The sequence below is a fragment of the Gymnodraco acuticeps genome, unplaced genomic scaffold, assembly GCF_902827175.1.
Source record: "Gymnodraco acuticeps unplaced genomic scaffold, fGymAcu1.1, whole genome shotgun sequence".
Lineage (NCBI taxonomy): Eukaryota > Metazoa > Chordata > Actinopteri > Perciformes > Bathydraconidae > Gymnodraco > Gymnodraco acuticeps.
Genome location: NW_022990428.1, coordinates 336,807 through 362,500, shown reverse-complemented (window position 1 = coordinate 362,500; position 25,694 = coordinate 336,807). Strand labels below are relative to the sequence as shown.

Below are 25,694 nucleotides of genomic sequence, written 5' to 3'. Positions count from 1 at the left end.
AAATGTGAATACTTTTATGTACATATTGTGTTTACAATTGTACATAATTTGACTGTAACACTATGGTGTTTTCAATTGAATGCACTTTATACAATAACGTGGTCAGTGCTACAATAACAGTGAGTCGTGAAATATGAATTATTAAATGCAATAATAGGGATTCATTTGTTTATCTAAATATAAGGACAAAGGTAAAGTGTCAGATTACTTGCACAGTACACAATGTTCAGATGACTTTGCCCAAAAGCAAACATTTTAAGTTGCTTGAGTCAGACTCAGAATTTTAAAATCAGACTCTCAAGTCATAAGGAAATCCATAAAGATATCTCACTGAAGAAAAGACACATTTGAATGAAATAAGCTTTATTTCAATGAGACTATATAACTACAGCTCTCAGGACATCAGGAGAAGGAAACAGCTAGCTTGGCTCTCATAGTTTTCCCACACTCCCACCACTATGGTTTTAATCCTGTGTGAACACGAAGATGTGATTTGAGAGTATCTGATCTAGTGAACGTTTTTCCACACTCTTCACACCAGTACGGTTTTTCTCCTGTATGAATACTGTGATGTCTTTTGAGAGCACCTGATGAAGTGAAAGTTTTCCCACACTCTTCACACCAGTATGGTTTTTCTCCTGTATGAATACAGTGATGTATTTTGAGATCACCTGATTTAATGAAAGTTTTCCCACACTCTTCACACCAGTATGGTTTTTCTCCTGTATGAATACGGTGATGTATTTTGAGATCACCTGATGTAGTGAAAGTTGTCCCACACTCTTCACACCAGTACGGTTTTTCTCCTGTATGAATATGGTGATGTCTTTTGAGAGCATCTGATCTAGTGAAAGTTTTCCCACACTCTTCACAGCTGTACGGTTTTTCTCCTGTGTGAATACGGTGATGTGATTCTAGAGCACCTAATGTAGTGAAAGTTGTCCCACACTCTTCACAGCAGTACGGTTTTTCTCCTGTATGAATAGGTGATGTCTTTTGAGAGCATCTGATCTAGTGAAAGTTTCCCCACACTCTTCACAGCTGTACGGTTTTTCTCCAGTGTGAATATGCAGGTGGCGATTTAAAGTTCCAGATGTTGTAAAGGATTTGTCACATTGCTGACAGCTGTGACATCTCTCTCTTCTTTTCAGTTTCTAGAACAGACGGACAGAGAAAGAGAGAAAGTCAATCTAAAAAGCATAAATACACAAGTTAACACAATAAAAACTCACTTAATATAAACCTTGAGTTAACAAAATACTACTTATCTGTTTATTATATTAGCATTATATTTGATACAGTAATACAGCAACATGCTAACCACAGTATATACCAGAGGTGGGGGACTCGAGTCACATGACTTGAGTCGCATATTTTTTGACTTGAGACTTGCTTGACTAACATTGATAAAAGACTCGACTTGACTTGTGTAGGGGTGTAGAGTTATTTGTTCAAGCACCGGATCGGCAAAACAGGAGAGTCTGTGAACCAGTCTGCCTTTACCTATGTACTCATGTCTGTGACTCTCACAGTATCTGCTGCCCACAGCTGTTTTATAGAAGGAAAACCTCCTTCACTTCATGAAATCTCTGCAGCACCAGGAGGCAGTAACGTGTAACTCAGCAGAATCTGAGAAGAGCAACACCAGCTGCAAAGAGCCACACACAGCCACACACAGCCACACACACACACACACACTTTCAGAGCCCCACTCTCCATGAGGTCCCATGTCATGGCCATTTCCACTGATCATAATTCCATTGTTGAGGTCTACTAGAATAGATATATATTGTGCAATTTTCCAAACTCACATTGGTTTCTCATACAGCATCTACGTGTGTTCACTGAATTTCACTCTGCCTTTAACGACTCGTTGTAGCTCCAATAGCTCCAGCCCCCACCCTCCCTGTGAGCACGGTGTGCTCTGATTGGTCAGGACGTTGTGAATCACGCTGAGCTCCGTGGAGGTGTGGTTTAGCGACAGCCAAACACAGCCAAACTCACCCTGAGCACACACAAAGTCACAGCCGAAGTAAAAACAATAAGTGTGGCTTGATATTGAGTAAGAAAAAGGTTGATAAACGCTGTGAGAATGGGTCTGCAGAGAGAATTTTGCCGTGATCCCAACTGTCTGTTATCAGCCTGCAGCCAGGGAGGAGAAATCAGCAGAGCTGCCTGCACTGAGTGTGTGTGTGTGAGGAAGTCCGTGGATTGGTAAATTTGGACCAATCAGCGGGGGCTTCACGTAACGGCTCCAAGGACGTAACGTAACGGTAGGGCTGTGCAATTTAATCGATCCTGCGATATATATCGATATTTAGTTTTCCGAGAAAGTATCGATATTTCAGCCGCGGGTATCGATACATTAAGTCTGATAACTGTGTTTGTTATTCTCGCGTCCAGGAGAGAAGCTTTAAAAAGGAGACTAATTGAGTCTCTGAGAAGGTTAAAATGTATACTTTAATCAATAAAAAGCGCGGTAATGTTACAAGCAGAAGATGGTTCAGTCAGAAAAACAGCTGTGTTCTGGGTGAGCGAAGGGAAGAGAACAGCTCCACCTTTCCAGCTGTTAAATATCCTCTGCTGGCTCCTCCCTGTGGGCCGGTTGGCGCTGCTGGGGGCCGGTCCTCCACGTCTCGAATGTTCGTTGTTGCGCATTACAGAGGATTCAGACATTGTACATTAAATATATAACTAAACACGCCTTTTCTCCTGCTTATCTCTTTCATGACTTTTCATTTAATACATTTTAAACGCTGTAATCAATACTCCAAAAATACCTCACGGCTGGTATCATTTCCGGTAGTTCCGGATGTTGTCTCATGCTACCCACGTCTGTAAACAAACGTATTCAAATAAACTGTACCTTCATTTAATATTCAACAATAATAATATCTCGACGTCTGTAGTTGTAGTGTTGAAATCAGTAGGTTTCGGTGTGCAACACTCCGTGTCATATCACTACTAAATTCACCTCTATAGTAAATGGTATATTAGCCACATGCTAAATGCTAACCGGAGATCAAGGATTTTCAGAATAAAAGCTTAACAACTGGTTGTGCACAAGAACTTCTGGTTTTTCAGTATAAAACAGCATTTAAACTGACGGTATGTTTAAGGTACTTTATGCCATCAAAACATTGATTTTGAAGTCCCATTCAAATCCCCCGTGTTCCGCCACCTGCTGCACCTTTTAATTATCCATTGTCCATTGTGATACTGCACTTTATGGGCTTACGTTTCAAAGGCTTGTAAGCTACAGTTTGCACTGTTTCAATAAATGAAACAAATTCTCACCACATCTTTTGATTCATTTTGTCCAGCATTTGCAAGCTGTAGACTCTCTGTCAGAGCCATATATTGTATAATTGATGCTTTCAGTTTTCAGTTGAATTAATTCAATCCACGTCAATGGAACACTCACAAGATGTCACCAAAATCACACTGTCCCTTTAAAATCTTTCAGAAAATGATATAAGTGTATCGAATCGTATCGAATCGTATCGTTGGCTGAATATCGTGATATATATCGTATTGTGAGCTGAATATCGTGTATCGTATCGTGAGATAAGTGTATCGCTACAGCCCTACATAACGGCTCCACGGATTGGTCAATTTGGTTCCGGGTAACGCATGACCGTATCGCGTCATAGCTCTGGGCGCGGCTACTGGCCATTCCTACGTCACAGTACCCAGGAAGTAAACAATGGACAATGACGTATCTCCAACGAGGCGTTTTGGGGAGGTATTTTCTGTGTTAAGAGTTTTACTCGCTACAGGGTGTACTTTGAGGGTGGCTCCATCCCTCATAGATACTATCTCTTTACGTTAGTGGTGGGAATTCCGGCTCTTTTTAGTGAGTCATTTTATCACAGTTTATCACGGAGCCTCAGTTTACGAGCGAGCTCCACTAGCACCCCCGCGCTCATCGCGTACATTCCGTGTTGTCCTGTGGCAGTCACCGCCGATGTCGGGGAAACGATCTTCAATACTCCGAAAATAATCCCACCAGACTACTTTGCATACTGTGAGTGCTCACAGCCTGGCCATAGAAACATGCAGGTGCACACACACAGACACAGAGAGAGAGAGAGACAGAGACAGAGACAGAGACAGAGACAGAGACAGAGACAGAGAGAGAGAGAGAGAGAGAGAACAGACTGAGTGCTCACAGCCTGGCCATAGACACAGGCAAGTACAAAAAACCATGGCTGCCAAAAGAGGAGCGATCATGCCAACCGTGAGGAGGAACTGCTGTGGAGACAGAGCAGCACTTCCTCACACAATGCCCAACTTTTGAACCTATACGGAAACAATTATTCCCAAAACTCAACCATAGGCATCCTCAAATATTTAAAAATGAAAAATACTCCTGGGGAATATAAAGAGAGCTGCATTGTTGCAGGACAGTTTGTCTCTGCCTGCCACAGTTTGAGGGAATCGGACTGACCTGATCCACCAGCTCTCACATCATATATATATTATATATATATATAATATATATATTATATATATATATTATAAATATAATATAGATATATATATATTATATATATATAATATAATATATATATATATATATATATATATATATATATATATATATATATATATATATATAATATATATATATATAATATATATATATATATTAGGGCCGGGACTCGATTAAAAAAATTAATCTAATTAATTAGAGGCTTTGTAATTAATTAATCGAAATTAATCGCATTTTTAATCACATATAAATATTTGACCTGAGAACAGTGAGAAGCAATTTTTTTCACATGGATTTTAGTATACCATTAGGCGCATTCACACCGCAGTACTTTTCCCACAAAGGTTCATGAGAACTCTTTGAACCTGGGGGAGGATTAGGCAAATGAAGCCGCTGACGTCACTTATTCTTCTTCTGCTTTGGGTTTACTGGCAGGCCGCAAACCACTTCACGGCGTATGGTGCCGCCCGAAGTCCCCGGCCGGAAGTCCCCGGGGACTGGCTTCAGTAGAAGCGGCTGGGAGTCCCAGCAGCCTTCCGAGTAAATCGCCAGAACGCCGACACCTCCTCATCTCCACCGCTCGCTCCCATGTTTTATTTTGTGTTGCCATAAGTTAGTCTCTCTGCGTTTCTGCGCTGGGCTAATGCTAATAATGCTAATGCGAGGATAATAAAATGGCGGCTTCACAAAACTTTTTGGGAGTTTTACAGGGCGTGGTTTGCAATCCGCCCAGCCAATCAGAAATATAGCTCTTTTCTCACAAGAGAGCCGTACGAAAGTCCCTGCTCTCTAGCAGCTCTCTGCTCTCTAGCAGGCACTTTCGTGGGGGTAAAAAGGTTCTCATGAACTCATTTTAGTACCGGCTCTTTTTGGTGTGAACGCGATAAAAGAGGCTAACGTCCACGCTAGCTGCTATATGTTTTGCATTGAGGTGATACTTGAGGCTTGATGTGCTGCGGTGATATGCGAATTCCTTTTTGCATAATTTGCACACAACCGTGCTCTTATCGACGCTTCCATCCGTCCGTTTTTTAAAACAACATTTCCCACTGTTGTTCACTGTGGTTTGTTGTTGTCTGAAGTCATGAACGTTAGTTGGTGCTCCAGTATAATCGGTACGCCTGAAACTCATCCAGTGAGAAACGTTCCGCGGTGCAAAAATAAGTGTGATTAAAATGCGTTAATTTTTGTGTAATTAATTAATCTTAATTAACGCGTTAAAGTCCCGACCCTAATATATATATATATATATATATATCATATTTTATTTTGTATTAATGTATTATATTAATTAAATGAATCTGTATTCCTTGTAAAAAACAAAAAAAACATGTTCTTAGCAGTTTGTTTATAACTGTTTATTTGTGTGTATTTTTGTATAGATGTTGCAACTATACAGAGCTTTGGCAATACTGTCTGTAACTATGGTCATGCTAATAAAGCTATTGATTGAATTGACTGCCCTTTGTACATGGAGCTGACAACAAATAATGTTATTATGAATACATGTGCCTCCGAGTCCTGCATGAACTGTGCATAGACTGTATTTTAACATTGGTCATATGGTGGTATTGGAGAACCAACTATTTTCTCAGGTGGTACTTGGTGTAAAAAGGTTGAGAACTACTGGCCTAGAGAATTTGGATGTATTTTACTGTTTGTTGTTTACGTGACTCCCAGCGTTAGAGCGTCACTGGCAGCCGGCTCCATCGCTGACTGTGTTCACGAGCTGCAACTCAGCCACCCCGATGCACCGGCAATATTGCTCGGGGACATGAAGCAATGTCGCCTGGAGACTGTGTTACCTGGGTTCCAGCAGTATGTTAGGGATCACAGCAGGAAAGACAATATCCTGGACAAATGCTTTGTTAATGATAAAGGAGCCCATGTGTCTGCATACAGACCACCAATACTGAACTCTGATCATAATGTTGTGAATATGATACCAGTGTATAAGACCAAACTGAAGGGAAGTCAACCAGAAAAGAAAGTAATAAGGACATGGACAAATGAAAGTAGGGAACAGTTGAAAGCCTGTTTTGATTGGACAGATTGGGACATTTTTCAGGTTCACTAGATGAAATAACTACCGTTACCAAAGACTATATTAACTTCTGTGTTCCCACTAAAGAAATACAAATCTATCCAAGTAATAAATCATATGTGACTAAGGACATTAACAAAAAGTTATAAAAACCAGGAAAATAGCTTTCAAAAACAAAGACTATGGAGCACTTAGACAGAGAGAGAACTGAAAGTCAAATTGAGGGAATCAAAACTGGCACACAGAGCTTTTGGGAAATACTTTTAAAGCCAAAGACCTCAAAAAAGTGTGGGACACTATGAGAACCATGACAGGAATGACCTCTTCAGCTAAACCTATTGTGACGGACAAGACATACTTGATCCATACCAATTTGCCTATAAGCAAGGGGGTGGTACTGTTGCTACTCTGGTTCCTATCATTACTAAACATTCAGATAAACGTCACACCTATGCAAGAGCCCTCTTCCTAGACTTCTCAGCAGCATTCAACACAATACAAGCAGACATCTTGGTGTCAAAAATGGAAGTAAATCCACTTTCCTCACTAGTAGAGAGCAACTTGTGAAGGTTAACAAAACCCTTAATCTGCCATCACAACCAATGTAGGGGCCCCCCAGGGCTGCGGGAGTTCAGCTGTGCTCTTTACTAGATTATTTTAGCTTTTATTGATGACTTTACTGAACTGCTGTCTATAGTGTGTATTGACTTTGACCGTCTAGTCATTGTTGGTGATTTTAACATCCATGTTGACAACCCCCAGGACAGAGGGGCTAAAGAACTGTTTTGGTTTCTTGATAACTATGGACTGACTCAGCATGTGACGGAGCCCACGCACAATAAGGGGCACACTCTGGACTTAATGATCTCAAAGGATCTGAATATCTCTGAGGTTGTGGTGACTGATGTTGCACTCTCTGATCATTCCTTTGAGAGCTCTATTTCTGTTCACACAAATGTTCAAAAAGAGGTAACCACAAAGCGATATTTAACTGAAAACACTAAGGACATTTTTACTCCGAATGTTTCTTCCACACTTGCCCCTGCTAACCTCTCAGTAAATGAGCTAGTAGATCATTTTAATTCAAAAATAAAAAAATGTATAGATGCCATTGCTCCAACTAAGGTAAAGGAAGTGACTGGCAAGAAAAGATCTCCATGGAGAAAGGCCATGACCTTGAGAACAGAAAAAAGAGAGTCAATCTTCTCAGTAAACACAGAGCTGAATCCAGATCAGATGCACGCTGAAGGCTCTTTTGCCCCTTTCACACCAGCGCTTTTCCAGCGCCGGCTCGGAGCTGGAGCCTGAAAAGCGCCGGTTTTTCCTGTTCACACCGCAGCGGCGCCGGCTCTTAGCTCCGGAATCCGGTTCACTTCCAGCTCCAAAAAATTGTCGGTCTAGAGGCAAGAGCTTCGGAGCTAAGAGGTGGCGTCGCTTACGTCTCTCTTACGTCGAGGCGTGCAGGAAACTAAACCCACCTCCCCTGAACATGGGTCGACTGTCATGCCTGCCTACAAGCAGTAGTGCTTATAAACACACTTTATAAAGTCAGGCAACACTAACCAGGCTTCGTGTGATTCTGTTTATTTGTACCTTACTTTGACCATCCGTTCATTGTTATTGATCATTGTGGAGAGAGGCAGACGTGTTGTTTTGTATTATAGCAGCTATCGGATGGAATCAATACATGGGCTGCACAGGTTGTCGTGTCCGACTATCACAAGTAGAATCATAATAAAAATACGCCGGTAAAATGAGCCTGTAGAAAACGGTTTATGCCACAATAGGATAGCAATAGCAAGTAGTCAGTTTAGCTTCGGTTGCTATGCTAACATCACCCATTTCATACCAGAGAAACTTTCATAACAGCGTTGTGATACCAAACAGCGTCAATTCAGACTGACACACATTCACTTAGGCTAAGGGGGACTGGGGATATGTATCAGCTGCTTGTGTGAGTCGGACAGTGAATACTTTAGAGCGGCCGCAGCAGTGTGAGCTAACCGAGAGCTAACGGAGGAGAATAAACTCCCGTGGAAGAGCAGCCAACACTGCAGCGGTCGGTAAATGCTGCAGAAACACATTAATAAACAATGAACCACGGCACTCTGGAGCAAAGTATAAGGTTGGAGAAGTCGTTATTCAATTTATTCTGGCTGTGTGATTAAAAGCAACACGATCATCGACCTGACGCAGTTCCCCGTTGTTGTTGTTGTGAGCGCCGTAATGCCGTTGGGGAGCAAATCAGCGATGTAAACGGTGACGTCATGACGCAGCAGCGGCAGCACCAGTCGGGCTCTGGGCGGTGTGAACAGAGCGGGAGCAGAAAAGGGAAACCGGAGCTGAACCAGAAAAGCTCTAGCTCGGAGCTAGAAAGGGAAAAGCGCTGGTGTGAAAGCCGCATTTGAGCAGCTCTCACTGATCCTGCTGTTATGTTACATGTTTGTTGCTCATGTATTGTGTTTGTCTTATTTGTCTATGTTGATGTTACACATGGAGCTGCTGTGACGCAAGTCACATTTCAGACTTTATCTGACAATTAAAGTATTATCGTATACAACAACGTTCTAACCTATATCTAACCATATTGTGCATTCATATTGTATATTTCAACACAGGTTGTGACCCTTCATTTGGGGATAGCAGTGTTAGGCATTTGTGAGGTGCAACAACATTAACCTTTCTGTTGGTCGCTTGTTAGCAGACCCTCCACGCGATAGCAGAGTGAACAGGTACAGCAAGTGAGGGATCATTGTCCACTAGTAAATCAATTGCAGATGGGGTCGTGCTCGTGGATGTATACAAACAAAATAATAATGAATGGGTCGCGAAATATACTTTGGTGGCCGTTAAACCTGGGCGGCCCAAGTAACGTCTATGTGTGGGAAACCCTGGACTTGAATTTTGAATTGAGCCTCCCTTATAGATACCACCTCTTTACGCATTAGTGATGGGAATTCTGGCTCTTTTTAGTGAGTCGGATCATTTGGCTCGGCTCACTAAGAAGAGCCGGCTCTTTCGGCTCCCAAACGGCTCTTCATGTTACCACAGTTTACCAGAGCCTCAGTTTCTCCAGTTCACGCGCGTGCTCCACTAGCACCCCCCCGTCAAGGCTTGCCGGCAGTACACTTTGCTGGCGGTGAAAATAATCCCACCAGACTCCTTTGCCCCTCCAACAGAGGGATGTCCTTGTCCTTTTCGTAATTTCAAGCGATAACAACTCTTCTGGACGCCCTCGGCTCGAGTTCAGGGCGTTCCGAGCTAAATAAGGGCGTCAAATGACGGCAAGACGCCCGCCTGGCGGAAACGCTGGAATTAGGAATATATTGTGATGAAGTGCACACTGACCTGAGCTCCAGGGGTCTCCTTGTTCTCCTCCATGCTGCTGAAAATGATAGAAAGGTCAGATAGTTATTAACGATAAAAAGTTATTATTATTAAATCATTATTAATATAATACAAATATTTTTGATATAATTCTTCATATTCTGTGTAGCAACTTACATTCTAATTTACAGCTCAGTTTATTCACTTTTATTTCATTAAAATGACTTTATCCACATAGAAAGTGACATTAATGGTTGTTTGAACCACGGTTATAACGCTATCTGTGTCATTAACTATTACTGAGTTAACACAGAAAAGCAAACATTAGCTAGTGAGACTGTTTAATGTACTCCATGTATACAGTATTTTCTGCATATTGTGTATTCTTTAGATACTCTAGTGCAGGGGTAACTACAATTCAACGAGGTCCAGTTAGAGAAAATGTCCCTGTGCAAAGTACGGAACTTCAAAATGTCTAACTTGCTTTATGAATTAGTGTGATATATATTGAATTAGCTGCAGCTTTATCAACGTCTGCATGTAATCAGCAACTGACTGCCAATCAAATAAAGAAAGTATAATTCAAAAATAACAATATTTATTGTAAATTAACATTGAACTCTACAGATATACAGTAAATACTGTGGATATGTGTAATGTTCCTCTCGGACTGCATTTAAAAATAAAATAGAGAAAATAAATAAAATAGCTTTTGAAAATATGTGCATCTTAAAAGTGCTTAATTTTAGATAAGTCAAATAAAGTGTAGCAGCAGCTTGAGTTTCCCTTTTTCTTTGTTAACCGTTTCACGTCATGACTTAACAGTTTCAGCCGATTATAGAACAATATCAGTCTTTACACATCATAACAATTGAACAGTTTTAAAGATTCTCTTTCCCTCTTATATTGCAGTCCCCCACTACCTTTTTTTATTCAGTGCGAGAATTGAGCTGGAGCTTGTCCTGCCAGGAGTTTGTAAATCTGGGCTGAAATTATGTCAGGGCCATTCTCATACACATGCAGGTGCTCATTGGTTAGCCTGCCCTGCTTTAGTTTTAATCCTGGTCGACTGATCATATTGGGCTTATTTTTCGTGACCTCAGTTCTGACTTGAGAGGGAATGTTTGGTCAAACACTGTGTCAAAATTGAAATCCCCTATTAATGTATCGATTATAGGTCCGGGTAGGTCGGCGTCTAGGTCCGCCTGTTGCCGACCCCTGCTCTAGTGATATGTGTCCTGTGGGTAAACTTGCTGCTAATGCTTCATTTTTATTATATCTTATTGCATCTTTTAAATATGTTTAACTTGTCTAATGCCTGAAAACACTTCTGCTGTGACACAATCATTTCCAAGTTTAAGATAAATCATTATTTAAGTCAGGGATGCAAACTCATCAGGTATGAAAAAGGTGACAAGGAGCCGAGCCCCCCCGACCCCACGGAATATCGGCTTTAAAATGAGGAATAACAGATGATTTTAGCAGTCAGAACAACTAAAGCAGCAGTGGTAATAATAACAGAAACGCCAAAGAGTCACATCTAATAGAAATATATAAAAGCATTTATTTTAATTGTGTAGCAGTCAGTTTATAATTTTGGCAGCACTGTTGAGCATTTTGAAAATGTATTTTCATGCCTCTGTGCAAGGCTTAGTTTTTCTATCTGTATAGCCACTGGTGTAAAGTAACTAAGTTCATAAACTCAACAAGTACTATACTTGGGTAGAAATTTGAGATACTTGTACTTTATTTAAGTATTTCAATGTTTTGCTAATTTGTTCTTCTACTCAACTACAGTTCAGAGGTACATGGTGTACTTCTACTCCACTACATGTATTTAATACCTTTAGTTACTTTACAGATCTGGATGAATGATGTGAAATCTAATCAAGTGTTAAATCAGACTTTAGTTCCACCTGGAGTAAATCCACAAGCTACCCTGCAGTATACAAAGTCATTCAAACTAGCTGCACCTTTACCAGCTTTGATAACACTTTAATGATCAATCATTATAAAACATATCATATATATTATTCTGAAATGGACCAATCTGCACAATGACTACTTTTACTGTCGCTACTTTCACTATATTTTGATGAGAATACTTTTCTACTTTTACTTGAGGAACATTTTGAATGCAGTACTTTTACTGTAACATAGTATTCCTCCAACCTGAGTACTTCTACTTTTACTCAAGTACAAGATCTGAGTGCTTCTACTTTTACTCAAGTACAAGACCTATACTTATACCACCTCCGTTTATAGCCTATGAAAAAAACTATTAGAAAACGAAGGCTAAAGCTAACGTTAGCAGATAGTGACAATGTATAGCTCAACGATTCCTTAAATAATATTGTGACAGAAACATTTGTCAGTGCACATCACGCTCTGCCGCTCCGACAGGGAGCTCTGATCTGAACACCTGAACGCCCCGTTCTAACAGCTGTTCACCAGCGGTCCAGTCTGTGCCACTGTGACTCCGGACCACACAGTTAATATTAACGAACGCACCCGTAGGCAGGCCCGGACTGGCCATCGGGAGAACCGGGAGGTTTCCCGATGGCCTGGCCTGTTAAGTGGCCTGCTGGCCTGAGGATTATTTTTTGTATGTATTGTGAACACAACGCTGCGCAAATGTGGGTCTGACTCTGCCTCACAGAGGGTGACTGGCTGTCTACATGATGTGGCCTGCCGACATGGCCACTTTCATACAGATCGTACACTAAAGCCCTCGATTGGTCTCTGTGTGTCATTCAAGCTCGGGAGGGTGTGTGTATGTGTGTCACGAGCGAGCGAGAGAGAAAGCGCGCTCCCCGGTTACGTGTATTGTTGTTGTTAGCATCTGGTGCTAGCTAGCTAGCTGCGCTAACGGATATCATGAGCTGTCAACAAGGTGGAGGAGAGTCCTCTCCTGTCAGACTGAGAGACTGATAACTACAGCTCAGCCTCAGGTGAGGTAAAGTGTTTAGTTAACTTAGTCTAAGTTCTCTGTGGGTCTCAAACGGTTTGGTCACCATTTATGTAAACATATATTTCCATTTGAAGGGGGAGTGATTAGTAAAATATGGATGAATAATAAAACTAGGTGAAAAAAGGCAATATAAACTTTAAAAACATGGTGAGAGCTAAAACTAGTCTTTGCTGCTGCCTCAAAGAGGAGCAGGGGGAGAGGAGGGAGACAGGTGAGGCTGATTCAGGAGCCCAGACACGCTCACAACTATAAATGAACCAAAAACAAATAAATAAACAAGTTTCAATGTTTTTTCATATTGGATATGGTATGTTATTGGTTATGGCCATGTTCTTATGAATTTATGATTATTTAAATGTATACAGTTCTGTTTCATATGGGTGTAGTCTCTTTATTTCCCCCTCAAAGTGCACCAGATTGATGCATTTAAGTCCAACATTTAAAAAAAAAAAATCTTACCGGGGGAGCATGCCCCCGGACCCCCCTAGAGGATTTGAGGTCCACCTCAACCTAAAATATGTTCACATGGATAAGTTCCTAAATAGATTTGCACTTTTTTTAAAAATTAGTAACCCATGTCCATATGTTTATTCTGGGGTAGTAGATTTAAAGTTTAGGGCTATCACTATGGGCAGCACTAATGGCACAAAATAAAACTGGTAGTGGCCTGGCTGGGTGTATAATTCCCGGCCTGACTTATTGTCCCAGTCCGGCCCTGCCCGTAGGTAATGTAGCTGCTGAAGCTAAACCCTCATCGCGGAGCAGCAGCCTTATTATACATCCATGAGCAGAGCCGACAGGCAGGAAGACTCGAGCACACAACTCGCGCTTCATTATAATATATAAAAAAGAACACCATGCGTGTCATGCTGGCACATAACAGCTCGCGGCCGCAGATTACTCCGGGTCCCAGACCGCCCCATACCCCAAACATATTTTTATTGCAGATCTACATGAATCACACAAACGACCTATTTTGGATTCAAAACGGCGAATTTCGCCGAAAGGTGACAAGTTTGCATCCCTGTTAAATAAAGTATATCTATTTATCTAATGAGCTAAACCGTCGCTTAGCGTTAGCTGCTAACTGAAGAACCCCATTCATTTCAATGGGAAAAATGCAACGTCACGGTGAATGGCGATGCTAATAAGCAAGTTAGCATATATTTAAAACCATATCTATGGTAAAGAGCACCAACCCAACAACTCAAACTGTCTTAAAGACAACTGGTGTAATAAATTACTAACATAAAGTCAGCTGAGCATTACAAATAAACTGTTACTCACCCAGAGCCGAACTGAAATAATAACTTTGGCTGTTAGTCAATAGCTGTTAGCCGATAGCTTTTAGACTTTAGCTGTTAGCCGATGTTGGCGCACATTTCAAGTTTTTTTGTGAGTTTCTTTCTTCTAAGATTACAGCTGTTGTGTTAAATAAGATAACTTCTGATTCGTGATTAACTGTAAGCTAAGCTAACAGGTGTAAATACACTTAATGAAACCTCTGCAGGTGTTTAATCCACTCACCTCTTCTTCTACCTCTTCTTCTCTCGGATTTGTCGGATTGCAAACAACTTAAAAGGTGCATACCGCCACCCAGAGCCCTAGAGTTAGAGCCCACGTCACATCTTCAGTTTTGGCGGCAGTTCTCCTGTTTGTCTAGAAGTCTTCTCAGCAGGGCTCTATAAATAGAGAATTACGGCAGATATGTAATATTTAATGCAGCCGAACCGTGTATTACAATGCCGTTATGTGATGACTTTCAAAGAGAAAAGCAAGCACACTCGGAATAAAGTATTATTGTATTTTTAAAAAACGTTTTCAGATTTCACATCACATAAACACCAAATCCCAGCATGCATTGCGGATAACCATCCAATCATCGAGCTGAGGATCTTGCCTACGTCTGTTTCCGGTTTCGTTTAATGACCGATGTATTTTGTTATACACACATTCCTTCACATTTACATTTTAATGTGCATTAAAGTATTTCGTGAGGCCTTCTAACATGTTTTTAAATATAACGGTTGTACGGTTGTAGTTGAATAGTTTGTAAATGAACATGAACCGAAGCTGTTGCTTGGCAACTCAATCGCAAAACGTCACGTCCGTTAATTCCACATCCACACGCACGGATTAACATCGATTTAATACATTAATGTAGCCTTTGTTTCTGCTAAAAGAGGTGTCGACCAGCTGGGGCAACAAGAAAATAGCCGTAATCGAGTGTGACTATTAAAAAATAAATCATTACGTCGGGGTAGCATTTGCTTGGTATTTCCGGTTATTTCTCCACTGGTTATCATGGGTTAACAATACCGTGTAGCTGTCACGTTTGAAGGGGACGAAATCGTGACATCTTCACGTCTCCCAGCATGGTAAATCGTCACATGTTCACGTCTTGCCGTGATACCGGGTTGAGCGAGTTATGTGAATTAAAATCCCCACACCATATTACTTTGTCTTGCAGTGTACCCCCAAGCATCCTCTAATATACTTTGATCTAATTTCCCACATGGATTATAATAATTTACTATATCTATAGGTCCTCTATCATTCCATACCCTTATAACTATTGCTTCATGATCTGTACTTACATGCATAACTTTATAATGTATACCACTCTGTATGAATGTTGCAACTCCTCCCCCTCTGCCAGAGTCCCTATCTCTTCTAACTGCAGTATATCCCTTCACAATAAAATCCAGTTGTGGTTTCAGCCATGTTTCCTGAATACAAAGAGCATTAGGTTTCTCTCCCAGGTTGTCAATATATTTTTTGAACTCTTGTCCATTTGCAATTAAACTTCTAGCATTCCACTGCAGTACAATTAACACCATCAGGATGATCCAGTCCATGTCTGAGGTTATTGGACGTCATCATTTAGGATATCTTTCACATTTTCCCAGTGCATCCCTTTCACATCAAGGTACTTTTCAGCTGATTTGACAATTATTTTGATCCTTTCATTCCGGCTTGTAGTCTGCGCTGAACAGTTGATAATCTCTGCCATCAATACAAACTTTTTCCGAAATAAGGTCTGAGTCCCACCGGAAGGGGAGGGACTTCGCCTCTCTATTGCTAGAGAGGTAAGGAACAAGTAAGCTCCTCTCTCTCCCTGTTCTTCTTCGTTCAAAACAACTTCAATGTGCAAACCACCACCTACTGTCCAATAGTGTTTTTTGTTTTGTTTTTCCTCTTAAACTTCAGAAACGGCAATAAACAACCGTATTAACATTTGCATTGGAGGCATTTCATTATTTAGGTGAAACGTTTGTGCGTAAAGTTTTAAAAGATGCAGATAGTCTCTCCTTCATTGTGGCCCATTGATTATCGTTCCATGTGTTTTATAGATCTAATCTCATCCACCATCTTTGTTTGTGACGTAAAGGGTGAAAGAGTCACGTTTCTGAATCGGACACACTGAGTGGATGCAGTCAGCCTCTCGTAGTCTGATTCAGAGGGTTCCCTGTCAGTAATTTCCTATCTCTATATTATTATTATTTATAATGATTATTATTATGTATTTATTTCAACAAGGACCATGCATAGGTGTGTGTTGTACAGTGTGTGTAGGTGTGTGTAACAAATTAATGTCTAAAACTCTTCCAAATGGACCCAGTTAATATATTAGAAAGCACAATATAATACTAGTATTGCAACACATTTTTATTAACATTTATAAAAATCAAATAATTAACAGTAACGCAGTGTCTGTCTGTCTGTCTGTCTGCCTCTCTGTCTGTCTGTCTGTCTGTCTCTGTCCCTCTCTGTCTGTCTGTCTGTCTGTCCCTCTCTGTCTGTCTGTCTGTCTGTCTGTCTGTCTCTGTCCCTCTCTGTCTGTCTGTGAGAAAGACATGTCTTTGGCATTTTTGTAAACATTCTATGAATGCTTACAAAAATGCCAAAGAAATGTCTTTAAATAATTAAAGAGGACTTTTTTCCCCTCCACATTTAGGTGGACTCCATCCCCAGTAAAATAATTTTGAATAATCTGTCTGTGATGGAGAAACAGTTTCCCGGTAGGGAGGTGAATTGTGTCCTTCTTCCTCCGACACAATTCGTGGAACCTGCGGTTGGTGTCCCGCACCGTACCCATCGTCCTTTGGTTGTCCACCAGCCGGGGGAGGATAGAGCAGACGGCCACATAGAGAGGCTCTGCATGGCCGTGCTGGATCCGGTCAATGAGGGCCTCCATTTGTCCCACGATGGCTGCTGGGGACAGGCCGGAGGCCACATCATCGGTTCCGATGTGCACGACCACCAGCGCCTCCCCGGTCACCCGATCAAATTTCCAGGCGTGCTGCTCCAGGCTCCGCGCGAGGAATGTGTCTGGGTGGACATATGCAGCAGTCAGGTGTGGTATCTGCTCTTCAACACCCTGGCATATGGAGGCTGTGAGCAAGTACACTGGGAGCCCTACAAACACAGAACAACCGTTACTAAATAGTGTACACACAAAACCAGAGCTTCCCTTAGAAATGTTTTGTAGCCGGTTAACATCGACAAAATGAGAAAAAAGTGCAGGTCAAACGTCTTCTATGGTATTTATAGAGTTTTAAAAGAAATTGATAACGACTCTATATTAAACAATCTAATTATGCTAGATTAACTACATGATTCAAAAGTGTACAGTAACTTTGGATAATAAACGGAGCCTGTGTTTTCCTCTCTCCTGACAGCGCGTCAGTATCTCATGCAGCTGGCTGATCCAGAGTAATGAGTGAGCCGACAGTGAAGAATAAACATATTTATAATTAGTTTAGCTAGTTCCAGAGGTAGATAGAATAGCTAAGTGTGTTACTTCTAACTTAAACAATATTAAAGCAGCCTACCTTTTCTCACAGTGAAGGTCTTCTCTGCTGCAGTGTAACGCACAAGTTCATCTGAAAAGATCATTTTCAACCATTAGTTTAATAAATTAAATCATATTCTAACAGGCAGCGCTAAAGCAAGCACACAATGAATGAATAACAAGTAGCATTAATCTAAATTCGGCCATTTACCATAGGAATACATTTTTTCTCTGTCGCTCTTGTCTTCTTGCAGAATAAGAGGCAGAAGATGCAAGTCCTGTTTAAATACTGCATCATTTTCAAATCGAGCACATCAGCCAGCCAGACACAAGTATTAAAAAAAGCCAATCAAAAACGGCTATTAAAACTGTTTTTTTTCAAACTACTATTCAAATCTATAGACCTTTACCAGCCCTGAGCAGTTTACAACGAATCAAAAAGAAATACTGACGTTAATAAAAATAAAATGTCAAAGCAATTTATTAATGAAAATGCAATAGTTCCTTGAGTTTATATGAAGGCAGATTTTTGAAGCAGTTATTGGAAGTTTTGGGCGAAAGACTGTATTTTACAAGAGGCGTTTGAACGCATCATAGCTTCACTTCCTGTGAACGTTAGTTCTGTCATCGCATCAAACGAGTAAGTTGCTCTTCTTGACTTTAGCTTCGCAGCCTCTTCTTGTGCTTAGTTATGTATAGCATGAATATGATAATGTGTAGTTTATTTTGGCGCTATTGTCATGTTTAAGCAGATAAACCCTGCAGCCCCCGTTAGCGGGGATACAGGTTTTTTTCGTCACGGAACTGTGTCTCAGAGCTTGTTCAAATGTAACAACCTATTAATGTGTCATACTCAGTTAACGGGAAGAAACTCAGCTAACTGACGAACTAAACTAATTAAGTTGTAATGTTGAATCTGTGCTCGTTTCCTCAGCCTGCATCAGTGAATATGAGCCTCAGAGACATCTACTCACCCTCTTCTATGACTCTGACCCCTCGTTCAGGCGGCGGTCCTTCAGCTTTAACGTCTTTGCTCTCCTTCACTTCTTTCTCCACCTTCACCTTCACTTCTATCTCCACCTTCACCAGCTCCTCCTTCACTTCTATCTCCACCTTCACTTCTTTCTCCACCTTCACCTCTTTCTCCACTTTCACTTCTATCTCCACCTTCACCAGCTCCTCCTTCACTTCTTTCTTCTTCTTGCTCTTCACACCCTCCTCATCGTCGTCTTCGTCCTCTGAGCTGGAGACGTTGTAGAAGCGCTTCAGGTCCTCGGTGGAGGTTTGGTTGATGGGTCGGCCTCTCTTGTTCACCGTGTATTTCTCCGTGAAGCGCTTGTCGTGAAACATGGACTGGAAGCGCTTGTCGATCTTGATCTTGCGTTCTCTCTCGGGCATCTCCCAAAACCTGGGGTCCTTCTGAACCCGGAGGAAACGCTCATCGCCGCCCTTCTTATTGGACGACATGGTGGCAAACTGAACGTGTCACCTGACCAATAGAGAAAGGACATATTGTTGGATTAGTCACATGGACAACAAGCACTACGCTTCTTTCTTATATCATGTGTATGAGCGCCTTTATCACAGAAGATTGTGTGTATTTAGTGCACCAAACGTTCAAGCTTATGATTATATAGCCGTACATTTAAGATGTTAGCATGTTTTAATACACATATCCTGAAGAGGTTATTGGAAAAAATTATTGATTTTGGTAATGGTGAAAACTAGACAACAGTGATTCAAGAACTGAAAATATATGTATGTTTCTATAAACCTTGTTATAACACAAGCTAGCTAGTATTGATTATCCTCTACAAACGGTTAATGTACTGAAGATTATTGAGACAATCAATTAACAGTTTAGGTCACTCCAGAACAACGTTTCTTAAACCTATGTTTTGTACTGTTTTTAGAATTTGGTTTGGAAATAATTAAGCAGTCTTGCTTGTCACATGAGTTTTAAACACCCCTCTTTTACATTTAACAAAATAAACTATTACTTGAAGAAAATAAGGGGGGGGGGGGGGGGGGGTATATTCACAGTGTGAGAAAAAGTTTTTAGAGAGTACTTGTCCATGGACAAGTGAGTTTGGAAATGTGCTTGTCCGAATACATTTTTCACTTGTCCATATCTATACTTTGTGCATGCATTGCTGCACCTATTTTAAATATGATTACATATCAACATAAAGCACACAAGAATCTAGGTTACTGTAGGAAACATTTTATTGTTTATTTGTTCATATTGTTCACAGTGTCTGGTTTCTGAACTTCTACCATCAAGGCACATCAAATGAATGACAGATATAAAATAATAAGATAAAACAACTAAGTACTAACAATATAATGTTTTCTCCTCTGTGGGACTAGTAGACATGCTAGCAGAAAGGTATGGCTTCAGGCTCAGGGTGGTTGTTCACTGCAGCTGTCTCCCGAACTGTGGGGCAGCACTCCAGTGGTTCTCCTCACACCGAGCTATGGGGCAACAGGCACAGGTAAGTTGCTGTTCACTGCAGCAGGCTTTGGGGCAGCTTTGACATACCTCTTGGTCTTAGCAGATGTTTTCCATTTCTGGATGGCTGGCTCTGGGTCAAACTCTGCCACTGTGGTGGTGATGTGGCTGACCCTCATGAGTGACCCCAGAGTTTCATTGGTCATCTGGGATTTTCTGGATGTTTTTATGAGGTTCATGAGGGAAAATCCACGCTCCACGGCAGCAGAGGAGGGAGAAAGGGTGACCATCATGTACACCAGAACCAGGACGTCCTTCACATCTGGGTGGTTCTCAGTGAGAAGGTCACTTATGACCTCCTTGGCGGGCTGCCTCTGCCTGTACTTCAGTCTGGCCTTGAGAGCTGGCCACTGTCTAGGGATGTTGGTTACCATCTGTTCACTCAGGCCTTTGGCCTCAACTAATATACAGAACTCAGCAACCTGTTCCTGTTTTTGTTTTCTTCAGCCTATGTCTCTTTATTATTACTTTTTGTTTTGTTACTTCCCATTGTAAAGCGTCCTTGGGTTTCGTGAAAGGCGCTATATAAATTGAAATTATTATTATTATTATTATTACCTCCTCCTCACTGAGAACGGACTTGAAGTGGGTCACCATGTTCATAACCTGAACATCACCATATGTAGCTAGTTGTGCGTCTGATCTTGGGACGTTCCTGGGGTCAAGAACATGGAAATCACTGAAAGGGGTATCCTTCAGGAAGGAAAATCTCTTCTCTAGGAACTTCACACAATTCTCCAAGAAGGAATTCTTCACTGTTTCTGGAATACCTGTTCCTTTCAGTGAAGTGATGTGTCCATTGCTCTTACTGTCAAACTTGCCATCCTTGCAGGTTGCCATGTAGGCAGTGTAGACATCACCTCTATTATGCTTAAGGCCTTCCAACTTGATCCTCACACAACTTTACATCAACATCATAAATGAACAGATCATTACTCTGGAATGCCAGACTCACGTTGGCCAACACTTCCAAGACATCTACCATAAAGTGGAGCCCATCAACAAACTTTGCAGACTTCAGTACCTTCAAGTACCCCACACACTTAGCTCCTTCGTCTGTTTTTCTGTTTGAAGCCTCTTCCATGTGTAGGATGACGGAGTTGTAATTTTTTATTACAGCCTTGTATGCCCGGAGTCTTGACGCCATCCACCTAGTGCCACAGGGTGCTGAGAAATAGACAGGATCCTCGTCTATAACGGCTGATATGGCGTTCACCTCCCTCCTACGTTTACCAGATCCATAGTAGAATCTGTAGATGGGGTCCACTCCTTTCTCTACGATGTCAATGAAGTCAGTGGCTTTGGTGGCATCTAGGAGCGACAGCTCCAGCTTATGTGGAGCACACCAAATCGAAATGAGCACATGCCCCAACAATTCCCGCAACTTCACAATAACTCCTCCCTTGGCACCTTGGTTAACGCTGGCACCATCAAATGTGCAGCCTATTATTTTCTTCTTTATGTCTCCATCTGTTAGGTCGACATGATGTAGTGCCTCGAGGAGAGCTGCCAGAACACCATTAGCATCAGCTGACTTTACAGCCATGATGTCAATGAACTCTGTCGCTGGAAGTCCATCTTTGACATACCTGAAGATAGAAAATAAATAAAGTACATCAATAAAGTGCAATAACATTTTTTTAAATGATTATCTTATATAAACCTTCCCACACCAGTGTTGCCTTCACCTTTTTTTTTAAGACTAAGAACACTAAAAAGCAACTTCACCTTCATTCGCTTTAAACAATTTATGTATATACTTTACCTGTTAAAATTTTTTAAGTTAACTGAAAATTTAAACTAATAAAATTCATCAATAAAATGATTGTGAATTAATTACTCATAAACAAAAGGCCCTTTTGGAGATAAAATGTAACTTAAATAAGACTTACAAAAGAATTCAAAATAATAATTACCTAACATATACATTCTCCTGTTCTGTCACAGATATATCCGTGGATCCATCTCCCATCAGAGCGAAGAATCTTGAAGCCTTGAGGTCTTCAGAAACTCTGTCCTTCTCGACTTCTGCAATGGCCTGCACAAATGCCTTGCACCCCTTATCGTTCCGGTACTGTGTAGGCATTTTAATGCCATTCTTCTCTTGAAGTTCGATGAGGCCCTCAAATGAACGGAAAGGCAACTTTTGTTTGGCGACATAAAACGCAGTGTTGAACATGGGTTTCAGTTGGTCGTCCATATTTTCTGCCTGCTTCTTGAGAGCCACAAACATTGGCCCTGTGCCTTTCTCTGTGACCTCTTTCCTTTGAATGCAGAGAAGGTGATATTTGCTGGATTCGTGTGACTGAAGTGTCTCAATGCGTTTTGACCCTGTGACACCCTCGTACAGTTTACTGCTGTGGTCAGCAATGGATGGATATTCTCTGCAGACCTCACAGAACATGATGTCGTCCACACATCTTACCCATGGAAACTGGGTTTTCCAAGTCTCAATGAATGTTCTTTTCCTCTTGGGTGTCAGGGCGATGTCACTCTTGGCCTTTTTAGATGGACCAGCCATTGGTGAGATAACGGAACATGGCCTTTTAGCAGAGACTTTCTCGTGACTGGGGGGGCCATCGTTCTGCTCACACTCTGGGACTTTCTGAGGGCTCGTTTCAGCATGTTCAGGCTGTTGTTCAGACTCCTGTTCTTGCAGACAAATTATAGATTTTTGTCAACATGAATGTTAGGTACTCGTAGACTCCCCACAAACCTTTCTGCATTTTTTGGGTTTTTTTTCTGAAATAATTTGATATTTCCCTTTCAAGCCCCTTGGTACATAAAGAGCCCCTTTCAATCCCCCCCTTTTAAAAGAAAAAAGTATTTTACATAGGTCTACCCCTTTTTTATTATTATTTTTATTAATTTCTTATTTAATAGTTTTTCATTATTTTTATTTTTATCTTCGATTTTATTTTTGATTTGATGAACCTGTGTGAATCTGTGCTGTCCTGTTTTTCACCCTTACCCTGTTGCCTACTGAATTTCCCCACAGGGATTGTAAATCGCTTTGGATAAAAGTGTCAGCTAAATGCAATGTAATGTAATGGATTAATAAAAGTCCCCTTTCAAGCACTTAATCCACTATTTTCGGACATAATTTATTTCAATTATTTTCCTTGTTAATGTAACACACCATTTTACAACTGTGAGAATGATGTGTACAAACCTTCTTAGAAAAGAAAGAAATCTTTTGTTGCCCTCTTGGGGCCACTAGAACCTTCTTCTTCGCCATCGTATTTCATTTTCACACAGTTTTACGACACGACGTAAGTGAGTAAAAAAACGTAAAGCGGTTGCAAACAACAACGGCGGACACGGACAATTTGCGAATGAGTTATGCCTTTTGTAAGCTGAATTTATCAATAATTTGTCAATAAATAGCGGCGAAAAATGTCACTTGTCCATTGGACAAGTCAATTTAAAAATCTACTTGTCCAATGTTGTGAATAACCCGTCCCGGACGGTGGGACGTGCACTTTTTCGCACACTGAATTCAGATTAACCTAAATAAAAGTAGCAATACCACAGTGTAAAAATGGTTTGTTACAGGTGAAATCCTGCATTCAAATATACTTTAAATAACTGAAGTAAGAGTACTTGTTTTGCCCAAATCAGTATCATATATAACAGTATGCATGCAACACTAGTAAAGAACACATTCATTACTAAAGTGTAGTACTTAACTAAATGTATTTAAACCACTGATAACGGTTAAAACAGTCATTAGGTATTACTGAAGCTGTGACTGGATTCTTTTCACAAATAGAATTAAGGTTTCACAAATCTGAAACTGTGTTATAAAGAATCGTTAGACTCTGGGATAATCCAGTCCAAATAAATCTGCTATGCAGCGATTTAAGAGGTTCAAACACGGAGGATTGTTCGCTCAGCGCTGTAAATTCAGTTTCAGTCAACATGTAAACAATATGTCCGAAACACTGAATATGAACAGTAATGGCGGGAAAACCAGACAGCAGCTGACAAATACACATAACACTGAGCATGTATATGTAACAATATAATGATAAATGTGTTTGAAACATCGTTTATAAACAACAATAATCATAAAACTGCAGCCATACCTCTCTGGTCTTCCACTTCACGCGTTTTCCCAGCATGCACCTCTTCTGTGCCCTTTATATGTTCCCGCCCTTGTTAGTAAGGAAAGCGAAGTGGGACAAAGGAGGGAAAACGCGCACAGAGAAATCTTATGGCTCTGGGTTAAACGGGTTAAAGAGCAACTTGCAGGTTAGACACACCAGTGAATAAATGTGTAGGAAAATAATGTAGATTTTCAAAAAAGTATACAGAAATATACGCTACAGTGACATCTGGCGTCGTTTTGTAAGACATGTTTACTTCCGCATACAAAAAGCCTCCCCACGTGACCTCCCGCGTGTGACGTAACATGGGGGAGAGCGGCGGTCTAACGTATGAATAAACATGGGACACAATGCTAGTTTTGACACAGTAGAGGTTGAAAATCTTCGAATGCATATGATTATAATTATGAGCCTGCTAGGCGTCCGAGACCAGGAGCAGCCAAGGATTAGAAGAAATAACGGCCATAAGAAATGAATGCAACTGATTATTTAATATTTAATGTTGTTTTTATAGGCAATCATTTAAGCTTTGTTAGTTCCAGGTTTAATATGTGAAATAAGTTCATTTCATTAAGTTCTGCAATAAACATTGAACCCTCTGTGTATTTGAGTTTGACACCCCTGGCATAGAGTATCGCTATCGGACAGAAACATGTGATCACTTTATCCCTAATTTGACTGTTGTGGTGTTTTTGTACTACAATTCCCAGAGTTCAACTGTCTTTATCAAACCGTGTATGCATGATTATGATATTCCTTAATTTTTGTATTGACTCATATATATATATATGTTATATATATACTGTGTATTCCAAATAACCCGAAAAGGTACGCACCTTTAACAGAAACAATCGCTGCTGTGTCTTATCCATCAGATGCATGAGCAGAGGAGATATGTTGTCAAGAAAAGTGATTTAATTGTTTACATTTTTTTTGTTTGTTTCTCTTTTTCAGGCCAAACCAGCGAAGCGAGGCTCGGCCAACGTGTCGTTTGCGGATCTGTGGCAGATCGGCCAGCCGCCCAACACCACCAAGTCCTAGAAGCATCTGAGCTAATTAACAACTGCAGAGTGTAAATAATATATTTTATTTAATCAACTAGGGTAGGCGATGTGTTGTACTACTATTTTCTGGAATAAAGAACAGCATTTCCTGAATTTTGAATTGTTGTTGTTGTTTTTATTTTTATTTATGCACCACGACACCAAGTCAAATTCCTCGTATGTGTGAACCTGGCAGTGTTGTAGTCAAGTCACCAATTCACGAGTCCAAGTCACTCTCGAGTCACCACTGTTCGAGTCCGAGTCCGAGTCACCAAGGGAGAGTCGTAGTCGACTCCAAGTCCGAGTCACCCAAGGAGTGTCCGAGTCGAGTCTGAGTCACCTAGAAAGGACCTTTTGACTATGTAAATGTAGTCTTTTAAAAAAACAAAAACATTTAC

The 25,694-nt window shown here is 40.8% G+C and overlaps 2 protein-coding genes and 1 long non-coding RNA gene across 6 annotated transcripts; all 3 read right to left on the bottom strand.

The window, feature by feature from the left end:
• Positions 1-1,026: 1,026 nt before the first annotated feature.
• Positions 1,027-14,628, bottom strand: LOC117551958. The gene is made up of 3 exons (XR_004569879.1): positions 14,365-14,628; positions 9,888-9,924; positions 1,027-1,154 (listed from the first exon to the last, which is right to left on the bottom strand). It is a non-coding gene; the product is annotated as an uncharacterized LOC117551958 (long non-coding RNA).
• A 2,024-nt stretch (positions 14,629-16,652) lies between these two features.
• LOC117551960 lies at positions 16,653-24,381 on the bottom strand. Of its 4 annotated transcripts, none has more exons than XM_034225053.1 (5): positions 24,233-24,381; positions 18,752-19,121; positions 18,607-18,694; positions 17,673-17,723; positions 16,653-17,256 (listed from the first exon to the last, which is right to left on the bottom strand). In XM_034225053.1, the coding sequence occupies exons 2-5, from the start codon at positions 19,097-19,099 to the stop codon at positions 16,721-16,723; spliced, it is 1,023 nt and encodes a 340-aa protein (XP_034080944.1). In that variant the 5' UTR covers positions 19,100-19,121; positions 24,233-24,381; the 3' UTR covers positions 16,653-16,720. The 4 variants fall into 4 exon arrangements, with proteins under 4 accessions (XP_034080944.1, XP_034080943.1, XP_034080945.1 ...); XM_034225052.1 differs by having other exon boundaries at positions 18,607-18,727; positions 18,782-19,121; XM_034225054.1 differs by having other exon boundaries at positions 18,607-18,712; positions 18,782-19,121.
• Positions 21,016-23,633, bottom strand: LOC117551949 (zinc finger protein 862-like). Its single transcript, XM_034225035.1, has 2 exons — positions 22,061-23,633; positions 21,016-21,733 (listed from the first exon to the last, which is right to left on the bottom strand). The coding sequence occupies exons 1-2, from the start codon at positions 22,663-22,665 to the stop codon at positions 21,016-21,018; spliced, it is 1,323 nt and encodes a 440-aa protein (XP_034080926.1). The 5' UTR covers positions 22,666-23,633.
• Positions 24,382-25,694: the final 1,313 nt, after the last annotated feature.